The 11,220-nt window shown below is 38.5% G+C and overlaps 2 protein-coding genes and 1 long non-coding RNA gene across 3 annotated transcripts; 1 reads left to right on the forward strand and 2 right to left on the reverse strand.

Moving 5' to 3' along the window:
• Positions 1-269: 269 nt before the first annotated feature.
• On the reverse strand, positions 270-1,861 carry LOC122036617 (serine/threonine-protein kinase-like protein At5g23170). The gene is made up of 2 exons (XM_042596001.1): positions 1,643-1,861; positions 270-1,511 (listed from the first exon to the last, which is right to left on the reverse strand). Exon 2 carries the CDS (start codon positions 1,431-1,433, stop codon positions 345-347), a length of 1,089 nt encoding a protein of 362 aa, XP_042451935.1. The 5' UTR covers positions 1,434-1,511; positions 1,643-1,861; the 3' UTR covers positions 270-344.
• Positions 1,862-3,884: 2,023 nt separating this feature from the next.
• Positions 3,885-10,533, forward strand: LOC122036615. Its single transcript, XR_006127411.1, has 5 exons — positions 3,885-4,187; positions 9,010-9,114; positions 9,498-9,978; positions 10,052-10,314; positions 10,396-10,533. It is a non-coding gene; the product is annotated as an uncharacterized LOC122036615 (long non-coding RNA).
• Positions 6,259-10,727, reverse strand: LOC122036614 (sulfoquinovosidase-like). Its single transcript, XM_042595999.1, has 8 exons — positions 9,724-10,727; positions 9,508-9,640; positions 8,945-9,160; positions 7,875-8,030; positions 7,541-7,793; positions 6,968-7,365; positions 6,769-6,885; positions 6,259-6,673 (listed from the first exon to the last, which is right to left on the reverse strand). Exons 1-8 carry the CDS (start codon positions 10,725-10,727, stop codon positions 6,314-6,316), a joined length of 2,637 nt encoding a protein of 878 aa, XP_042451933.1. The 3' UTR covers positions 6,259-6,313.
• Positions 10,728-11,220: the final 493 nt, after the last annotated feature.

The following is an 11,220-nucleotide window of genomic DNA, read 5'->3' on the forward strand; positions in this document are numbered from 1 at the left end:
TTGTTTGACCGACCGATATTATCTGCGCGTTGACCGTCTTAACTTTGGTCTCCACAATGACCACTATCCTTCGCAGGGTGGAGTCCCTCCTTATCACTGTATTAATGTTTAATTTAAGAGAAATTATACGTATTTTTTAGACTTTTTATATTAAAAATATAAGAGATAATTAAATAAATTAATATTCATTATATTTAATTAGAATATAAAAATATTGTATTTTAATAATAAGGACTATTTGTAAAGTTTAAATTATAATTACCAACTGCATGTAAATTTTTCCTTAATTTAAACCAAATACTTCCTCTCCAATCAAAACAAAAGTCCCAGGCCTTCAGCCAAAACTACGTACACGGTCCACGCTCACGGTCGTCCTCCCTACTATCGTGGTCCCCACCATCGACCAAGTGATCCCCGCACACGATCCTTGCAGTCGCAGCTGCTCCCACCCTCTTCTCTGCGCACCTCCTCCACGCCCGCACGCACTCCTGCACTCTCTCCGACACCTTACTCCTCACACACCCCCACGCCGCCCACACCGCCAGCCCTTCCACCACCGCCTCCAGCTCCCCCACCACCTCCCGCATCGCCGGCCTCCGCTCCGCCTTCTCCGACACGCATTTCACCGCCACCCTCAGCATCCTACCGACCGCCCTCCTCATGTACTCCGGCAGCGCCACTCTCTCGTCGCAAATCCCGCCACTCCGATTAGCCGCCGCCATCCCCAGAACCCACGCGACTACGGACGAAGGATCCCGCTCCACGTCTATCGCCTTCCTCGAGCTGAGGAGCTCCAGCAGCACCACCCCGAAGCTGAACACGTCGTTCTCGGGGCCCAGCTTACCGGGCTCCGTGTAACAGGGGTCCATGTACCCGATCGTTCCCGCCGGCGGCGGCGGCGTCTCCGAGCGCTCGTCGTCATTGCCAGGCCTCGCCGTGAGTCCGAAGTCACAGAGCTTCGCGTTCCACTTCCCGTCGAGCAGCACGTTGGCCGACTTGACGTCGCGGTGGACGACCGACGCCGGCGAGGCCTCGTGGAGGTAGAGGACGGCGCGGGCGATTTGCAGGGCGATGGCGCCGCGCAGGCGCCACTCCGGCGGAGTCGGAGCGGAGTGGATGAGGGCGTGGAGGGAGCCATTGGGAAGGAATTCCATCACGAGGAGCCTGCAGCTCGCCGGAGCTCGAGTGAAGCCGACGAATTCGACGATGGAGATTGGGGGGTCTCTGAGCGACGCAAGCACGTCGATCTCGTTGTTCAGCTTGGCGTGGTTTTGAAGGGATTGGACTCCTCCTGACGGCTTCTTCACTGCTACGATTCGGCCATCTCCGAGCGTGCCTCTGTAGACACTTCCATGGCTTCCTTTCCCGATCAACTGCGAGGGATCGAAGTTTTGGGTCGCGGCTTCAATTTCCTCGTAGCTCAGCTCCTTCATTCTTCTTTAACTCTTCTTCAATCAATTCCCTTTAATTTGTCGTCGACGACTGCTTTAATTAACTCGGTGCACTGAAAGCTGGGAAGAACAATTAACACATAGTGTAATCTAAAAGAAAAAGTAAAGGAAAAGAAAAGAAAAGCTGAAAGAATAAAGCTCAAAAAGCAATAGAATAAAGAAAGATTGGGAAAAAAGCAGAGGCATCGAACCATTCTTATATCTCGTGATCAGTTTTATCTGGCAGCATATCTGTTCTTGAATTCTGCACTGACTAATTTAACTGGCTCATGATCAAGACATACATGATCATTTAAAGGAGGCACTAGGAATGTCTTAATCATGACTGTATCGAACTATATATAATCACATATATATGTAGCTAAACCTTGAATGCTGTGCTCCACTTGTGATGGGTTGATGTTGAAACTTGAAAGCGTTAGATAGGTGGAAATGCGTTCAGTGACTTTTGTTCTGCAGGCCAACAACAACTGGAGTGGATAATTTTTGTTTTGTTTTTTCAAAAGTGGCTTTGTGATGATGGCGAACTTTGGTCCCGCGAAGGCCTGCCTGAGCGTGCTTATTGGGAAAACAATCGCGCGCGGTGGAAAAATTTGGAATGGTTGGTTGCTTGATAAATTACAATACTTGAATGTATTTATGATGAGAGGACGTTGATTACGGAAAGGAAGCTACGCAAAATTCATTAGGTGGGCAGCGTCCACTCACCTAAAACCTAATGAAAGTGGCCGTCCCTTCAATTAATGAGTCAACTCCCAATTTTAATTGAGTGATCAATAACGTATTTAGCTTGGACAAATAAGAAAGGACAAATTAAGAAAAATAATTATAAAATATTTTTTTATCGATTATTTTCTTAGAAAGAAATGAGTCGTTGTCCCAGTTTTCTATTCAAACACTCAAACAATACATTTTATATTTTAGTTTTTTTTTTCTGGCGAGGTCCACAAATGTCTTCCCTCCCATTCTATTTTATAAATATCTCCCTCTCATTCTATTTTATTATTATTTTTAATTAAAGTATTTTTGATGACTTTTTTATTGTAGTTTTTTTTTTATTTTTTTTAAAATTAATTAAATATGCTTGACTGACAGATTAGTCGCTAGGTCCACAAATGTGAAATTTGTATGTCCGTTTAATTTCCAAATATATCATAAATATCTTTCAATTGATTAAATTATAGGGGTGAAAATTAAATGAATTGTCAAAAGACATCCAAAATGCCCCCATCAGTTGTTTGTCTTTTAATTTCTTCACCCTCTCATTCTATTTTATTTTATTTTTTAAAATTAAAGTATTTTTTATGGCTTTTCTATTGTAGTTTTTTTTTCTATTTTTTTAAAATTAATTAATTATGCCTGACTAACAGACTAGTCGCTAGTCCACAAATGTGAAATTTGTATGTCCATTTAATTTCCAAATATATCATAAATATCTTTAAATTGATTAAATTATAGGGGTGAAAATTAAATGAATCATCAAAAGACATCCAAAATGCATTAAACCCAATAGACTATGAACTAAAAACGTGAGAATAGTTTCTCGGATATTTTTAACCTCAACGAATTAATATATAAATTTTCTTTAATATACAGTCGACCTAAAAATATTACCGGTGAATCACTTATTATAAGAATTTCTTGATTTCTTGATTTATTTTAGTAGTATACAAAATTTCGATAAAATAAAATTTGTCATTATCAACTAAAAAAAATGAGAATCATGCCTCCGAGACTTTGCAGACGAATTCTGTAAATTTTGATTAGTAGATTTTGATGGACCCTATATGTAAATAGATAGGATCCACTAAAATCAATCAATACTTTTAATGAATCATCGATTCGTAAATTATAGATCAAAATAATCTATCCCAGAGACTTTATTTGTGGATCAGAAAATTTATCCTTGAGACTTTGATGTATAGTTAAACATTCTAACGATTAATCGAACATATAAAATTTAAATTTCAACTAGGATGTATTATAGAACATTAGAAATTTTTCTAATAAAATAACAAACCTTACCTCGAATAATGTATTACAAAATAATTTTTCTCTAATAGAATAATAAACCTAGATAAAGCTGGACTTTTCAATTTATTTACTAGAGGGGATATGAAATTAATTGGATTGTAAAATACCTAATAAATAAAAAAAAATGAGTGAGAATCATGTTCTCATGTTATGGTACAAAGACAGAAGTGTTTTGGTCCCCTCGGATGGGTCTAGTAGTTAGCACATGAGGTGTTGTCATCAATGAAATCTGAGGCTCGAATCTCAGTAAAATCGAGTTAAATATCTCCCTTATATATTAGTCATTATTTCAAAGATTAGTAGTCGTCCGTGATTTAACTAAGAGCATGCCAAAATGACATGGTATTATCCAGATTTAGTGGTTTTCAGAGAAGAAATTAAAAATGGGAACAACAACATTTTGGCATTGTTAGAAGATTTGTCCGGCGGTAACCCTAGACATCAAACAAGCATTTTATATCGAATCGTTTGATATTCCTCTTTTTTTTTTTTTTTTTCTCGGAATACAGGTCTGTGGATCCTCGTCGTGGTTTCCGCTCTGGGCGATGGGAGGAGGGCAATGGTTTTGGCAAGGCTACAGACTGCAGCAGTGCTCTCCGGAAGGGAAAGGCCGGAGAACTGAAACATTGATGACGTTCCAATGGCTGCTGATGAAGATCGAGGAATGGGCATGACCTGGTGATGCTGTTCTGGATGGATGCGGTAATATTCTCAGTCTTTGGTCGTTTACTTTATCTATGCTATATTCCTTAGAACAACCTCCATTGTATGTTGTTGGATGTGGAGAGGACTATACATCTATGCATACCACCAAGGAGACTTTTCTCAGTTTGCTCAGATCCATATGAGAATAATGTATCCCCTTGAGATACCATCTCCATGGCTTAAATGATTAACTTGAATTGTACTCATCTCCTTTATGAAAATTGGAAATTAAAGCAGATCCTCTGCTGCTGGCCTTGTGGAAGTCTCTATAAACCTTAGCCAACTCCAAAAATCACGGAACTTGGCTAAGAAAGTAGTTTGGTTAACGTGTCTGCCTGAAATATAACAACACCTTAATTGCTGGCTTCTTTTGTGAAGTGGAAGTGAATATCAACATACTTTGTCCTCTTGTTTTTTTATATCTGATTGATCATAAAGATGGGACTTTGGCTGTTTGCAACGACTTGACTTTCTCCTTTGATCTTCTTTCATTAGATTGCTTAGCTATATCCCATCATTTAAAACATTGAGTGACTTTCCCTCCTTAAAATGAGTTAGGATTACATTGGGTGACTCCTTAATGTCTTCTTAGCTTCACTTTGTTTCCTTCCATCAAATAATCTCACCTTCTCTGTTCCTGAGAATTTAATCCTACTAGCCACCTTGATCTTCCCAAATTCTTACATTTCATGTTCAAAATCGTAATCTAATATTAAAAAAAAAAGAACGATGCAAGAGCTATCCAGAGATAACCTTACATCCCAATTGTCACTCTTAATGAAGGATTAGTTTTTTGTTTAGCTTACAAAAAAAAGGCCTTAGGTAGGATACCCTTTGGTTTTAATGGGGAGAAGGGACAACATCACTCAAATGACTTGTCAGTTTTTTGTTAGTAACCAACCTTTTCTTGATAATATATGAAATAGAAGGGACCTTTCACTCTTAACTGATGAGAGTTAGTGTAGTCGGGCCAACGGGAGTGTTGCCCTATGCAATGGGACCAAGGATATGTCATGAGCAATAAGATGAGTGCAACAATGATTGCAAGATTTTGCGTGAAAACAAAGAATGGCATGATAATTGACTCCATGCATCTAGAAGCATAGGTAGAGCATAATTATTGGTGTCCTACTGATACATTAGTAAGAGACAGGACTATTCAAAGAGGTTAATTGGATAGAGGGGCAAAACCACTTAAGTTCTTAACCGAGTGATTGCATATAGGATTGTTTAGGTAACTTGTTAGAAAAAAGACTTAGCATGCTCAAAAACTAGGAACAAACAATCAAATCTCTCCTTCAATGCAGAAAAATATTATTAAGTCAATCCTGCATAATTTATTGTTTCTAGTAGTTCTAATGTTTCTATTTGTTTACTACTTACCAGGAGACCATATGTAGTCATTTAAATTTATCCCCAACATGATAGTGGTAAAAGAAATTATATTCAACTCATGATCCTGAGTGTTGAAATGTTTTGTTTCAACCCCTAATAGAAATTAGCATTGAACTGATATTGGCTATTTGTAGGTATGCTGCCCTTGCTGACATAGTTTTAGCATTAGTGGATTAGTTGCCTTGTCTCAAGCGAAATCAACTAGTACTAGGTGTGGTATGAGGGAAAGGTTGGGGGGTTACAATGATAGGAAAGTTGAGGAATGCCAATGCAGTGGAGGGAGATATGTAGGAAACATCAATGAAGGACACATTGTAAAGGACAATGGCTAGAGGGGAAGGACATAGCACAACGTTAGAGGTGGAGATGGGGAGAATTGGTTTAGGGTTGATCAAGTTTATTTTATAATTATATTAAATATTATAAAATTAATATTTTGGTTCATCGAATTTAATATAAATTATAAGTTGATTAAATTTAACTAATATGATTTATTACTTTTGAAATTTAATTAATTATATAAATTTACAATTTTAATATACCCATATTTATCTAAGTAGTTAAATTTAAAGTTGGTATTGTACCGACATCATTGCACTCTCTCTATGAATGGATATCCTGATCTGGAATGATACATTGCTTTCTAGATAATACTCAGTTTACTATTGAGAGAATTAAAATAAATGATATTAATTGAACAAATGAATTGTACGGTACACAAATTACTCTTACAGTATTTTAAGAAGTCTTAGGTTACTTTGAAATTCTTCCCCAATATGAGAGCCACATTTTACAAACACAGCTGGGTAGCCAATGGGAGCATCAACCCAGGCTTCATGCCCTTGTATATTCCCTGAATGATTGAAAGGCCTGGTGAAGATCTTTCCACTCCAAATGTGTTGCCAGGAGCATCCATCTGTTGTAGGGAAATAAACCTTGACCTCCTTTTTGGCTTTGTCAAGTACAGGTGCTACCATTATCTCTGTCCCGACTAAAAACTGCTCATATGTCAAACTTTGTACATGCTTGTCATCTGGATAATGTAGGAACAAATGTCTGACAACAGGCAAGCCTCTCTGAGCTGCTTCCTGATAAAGCTCATGAAGAGGATCGCATTAGAATTTAGATATAGATTGAAAGGAACATTTCTTGCATCATCTAACTATATGGGAAGAGACCTTACCTTTACTAGTTGGATTCGGTAAAACTTCCAAGCTTTGTAGATTTTGGCACAACGAGCAAAATGAGATAATGTGTTGTCGTTCTTGTAGAACTGACAATTTGAGGCTGGCTTGTTTCCCTGCACATGCTAACCTGCATCAGTATTGCTTGGACTTATTGGTGGAGTGAGTTTCCTTATAGCTTAAACTTGTGATGCTTACTTCATGTGTTCTGAATACTACACTGAATGCGTTTAGTTCCATCCAACGAATGAGAAGTTCCTCACTTCTCTGATACCTGATAATAGGTATGTCTACTGCACAGTAGCCTCCTATATCACTATGATTGAAGGCAAAACCTGAAATTCCACTACTGAGCAAGCCTGTTATACTGCTTTTTATTCCATCATTGGCTTGCCAACTTACCATTTGATCACCTTCCCAAAATAGCATAGCCCATTTGGGACTACCTCTAAAACCTGCACGCATGAAAAAGACCAGGCTTTCTTCTGGGTCTCTCCCATTAGTATCATTGTCTGATCTCCACTCATCCACAAATTCCTTATTGACCTTGGCCCAAAGTTCAGGATACCTGTTATGAGCTTGAATAGGATCTTCATCTACGTGAAAAGTAGATGCAGTTGGTCAGTTGGCATGTTGAAAGATTAAGTGAAATCAAAGTAATGATATATTAATCATATATAATGCATGTCCAACCATTTGGTAAGTCTACTTGGAAGTTATTCTGTCATTGAACTATATGCAACTATTATGATAAACGAACATCACAAGTACCTGCATACAGGTAAGCATCTAAAGGCAATCCTTCACCAAAATCTGCCATCCAGCCCCTAATTCCAGTATCCACCATTTCATGAAGAATCTTCTTGAACCAACTGCTTGCTTTTGGGTGGGTAAAGTCCAACATTCCGACATCAAAAGCTGTATTTGGTATCATGTATGTTCTGCCAGCTTTGTCTTTGACTAAAATATCTAATCTCTTTGCTTCTTCAAACAGGTCTTTGTGTTTGTTTGGTTTTTCATCAGTCTGCAAGTTATCTCATTTTTCAGGGAACTAATAAATGAATGTGTTACTTGTTTGAGTAGACTGAGTAAGCAAGTGATCTACCGGAACAAGGCAAGGATTGCAGTATGTCATCACTCTAATATCATGAGCACGAAAATCATCTATTAGCTCTCTCCATCCGGCATAATGGCATTCATCAACTTCCCAATTCCACCAAAGTTGTGACCCAATTACAGTTTCTCTCTTGCCGACCCAATCCTGCAAGATGATCATCTAACTTTTAATCAACATCATGAAAAAAAATATGAAGCCGTGTCGTTTTAAGGCAATTAGTTTTTAATGTTTAATTACTAATATTCATCACCCCATTAAAAGTTCCAGCTTGTCATTAGTGATTATTCTAATTTATCTTGTGTTTCTCTTAATTTGAACATATGTCCGTGAATATTCAAATCTAAAGCTAAAATCTTTATTAGTATGTCAGTGTATCAAATATGCAGTAGTGGTCTAGTAAAGAGTTCATGTCGAATAGTATCAAATTTAATCTAGTAATCCTTTCTAAGCAAGATCTGTCTGTGTCTAAAATCCAAATTTCTCAAATAGATTTGAGTTGGTCAAATGATTCAACTTCTTTATGGATTGTGATTAGTACAATTCCAAGCTATACAGCTTGAATATAATTCTGCGAATACATATTTAATCAACTTCACTATTCAAATGAATTGTGATAAATCATCTCCCTTCCTAAAGATCTTGACAGAGTACACTAATTTTATTATTCATTGGAGTGAGTATGTGTTAGTTTAGGAGGAATTATTCCTCAATGAATAACCCTAGGTAGCCCCCACAATCTTATCATTGATATTATGAAACATACAAGGATACCCGTCTGACATATATTACCCACAGGTTAAGATAAACTTCCTCGACCTCTGTTGTCAAATTTATGGTTCTATTACTTACAACTTCTTCTCATCTCCAAAGGAATCTTCTGTGTTTGTTGTTTGTTTGTTTATATATGGCTGTGCACGTTTCCAACCTAGATGATGATGTCTTGATTGAACTCATTGATAGTGTAACCTGGCTGAGTCTGAACTTTTAAAGTTGTCTTGAGAATTATATGTACTTCTTTTAAGAATAAAGTGAGCATACTTTATTAGCAATTCAATCACCTGCAACCAAAATGCTGAAATTGGAACATCATATTGTTGTAATTGATCCCATACTGTGTGGACAGCTTTCGTGCCTCCCTGCATGCCAACAACAGCTCCAGAAATGATCCAGTTTGGAAGTATGGGGGGTCTTCCTATCGTCTCTGTGTAAAGCTCAAGGAGCTCAACAGGTGAATTTCCATTCAGTATTCTTCCCTGAGCACAATTTCCATGTATCTATAATAAAAATAAGAATAAATTGTCACTGCTCAGAAAGCCAAATGGTCACGATTGTAACCATGAACAAAGGATTGCTCATTTAGGACAGAAGATATGAAGTTTATTTATGGATCATATATATTGCTTACTTGCAAGAAACAAAGAATTTAACTAACTCACTGCTCATGTGGTTTCACTTTATTCCCCTAAAACAATTTTCATTTCTTTGCAAAGATAACAAGAAGCTTGCTAATAAATAAGATTTATCATTGAAAAACAAAAACTCAACTCTGGCATAGATAATGGTTTTGTGAGCATGCTACCAATATATTAAAAGTGTCATAGATGTTTTCAGGTTCAACTACCTCAATCTGTATCCTGTCAACCTTTGTGAGATCAAAAACTGAGTAATTGTACCCTTCAAGGTAAAGGGATTTCATTCTTGAGGTAATGTAGAAAGGAGAAGGAGCATAAGTTGTACTCCAGTCACCTCCTGATCTGACGATGTAAAAAGTAGAACTTATAATTCTGTGATTCCATTTCATGACAATACTGCAGCAAATTATGGCTGGTAGTAGTACCTGTAACTAACCAAATTGGCAGCAAAGGTGATAGGCTGATCTCCTCGTCCTATACCTTGTTCCTGCACCAGAATTGGCACCCTCTTTCCTTTGAACTCGACATGGGAAAACTGCTCACCGAAACCATAAAACCTCTCATCTTTATCGCTTGCATATGTGATGAAAACTTTGTTGAACTCGGTGATAATTCCCTTCTTTCCCTCTTGTTCATCATGCGATGAAAGTGCAACAAAACCTTTATTACTTGACATACAGGTGAGCCACTGGCACCTCATTCGAATTAATTTCCACCTGGAGATCTTTATACTCGTTTTGTAAATGATGCCAGGACTGCATTTCTGATCGAATTCGCCAAACTTGAGATGAAACCCAATTTGATTCTTACTCTTTTGCTCAAGCAGAAACCAATACCTTGCAACAAGTGAAGATTTCCTGGAACAACCAAATCTCAATCTTTTCTTCCCCAAGTTCTTCTTAGCAGTTGAGTTAGTCTTTTGATTGAAGACCCTTCCCGCGATCATCAGAATAGGGAATTTTGATTCCTCTACCAACTCACGAATGTCTTCATTGCTTGAATTTGGAAACCCAGATGTGAGAAAAATATCGCTAGGCTTCTTTTGAATGTCCGTCTCATGAATAACTCTTATTTCTTCTATTGTCTGGTGCTTGCAGATGAAATAAGCATCACCGTCATGGATAACAAAGGAACCTCTGCTTTCCTCGGCATGACTTTGAACTGCTGCCGCCGAAATAAACGCCTCTCCAGGGATTGTAGACCATACGCTTCGGCTCGGCTGAGTTCGGTGTGAGATTGAAAGATGGCCACCATTTCTTGCGCTCCAAGAAAGCTGGAAGTCCTGCCCAATACAAAAACTCTGGTCTTGCAACAGCTTGTCCGAATCGAAATAGAGGCTTCCATGGATGAAAGGCAGGCGCTTAGGGGTGGAAGGGAAGGGGTTGTTGATGTGCCTGTGATGCTTCTGGGAGACCTTCAACCCTGCCATGGTCGAGCAATTGGGAGGTGATGACACCAATCCCTATTGATCGAAAAGATTCAGAGATTCAACTGCATATTTTTCAATTCTATCTGGTTCTGGATACACTGGCACGCTGGACCGTGTACACATGGAGAATTCTTACACCACGCCCTCGGCAAATTCTAAGCTTCTCGCCGGCGATAACGATGAGTTGTGGGGAAAAGCAAGACCTGGTTTTTTCATATTGTTAGATCTGTTTATTACAGACTTGGTTTTTGTGGATTCAAGTGCTCAAGTTTCGCACGAAGGACTTGGTCAATTTTCACGGTGGAGGATGCTGTGAGCACATGGATTCATGAGAATCTAGTTTTGGCATGGGCTCTGACTCTGACCTGGTCAATAAGTTTGAAAATCTAATTGTGGATCTGCGTGCGTACAGTTGGTAGCTGAAACTTTGTACGAGAAGATGGAGAAATCTGACCTTCGGAGGACCATTTGTGTTCTGCACGTGTGCCTGTAT

Source organism: Zingiber officinale, unplaced genomic scaffold, assembly GCF_018446385.1.
Source record: "Zingiber officinale cultivar Zhangliang unplaced genomic scaffold, Zo_v1.1 ctg182, whole genome shotgun sequence".
In the NCBI taxonomy this organism is placed as follows: domain Eukaryota; kingdom Viridiplantae; phylum Streptophyta; class Magnoliopsida; order Zingiberales; family Zingiberaceae; genus Zingiber; species Zingiber officinale.

Excerpts from the sequence above, each read along its gene's own strand:
- LOC122036617 (XM_042596001.1), bottom strand. The coding sequence starts at position 1,433 with ATGAAGGAGCTGAGCTACGAGGAAATTGAAGCCGCGACCCAAAACTTC.
- LOC122036614 (XM_042595999.1), bottom strand. The coding sequence starts at position 10,727 with ATGGCAGGGTTGAAGGTCTCCCAGAAGCATCACAGGCACATCAACAAC. Across the intron at positions 9,641-9,723 it reads GCCAATTTGGTTAGTTACAG|ATCAGGAGGTGACTGGAGTA; the intron begins GTACTACTACCA and ends TTACATCGTCAG. Across the intron at positions 6,886-6,967 it reads TAGTATTCAGAACACATGAA|GGAAACAAGCCAGCCTCAAA; the intron begins GTAAGCATCACA and ends TAGCATGTGCAG.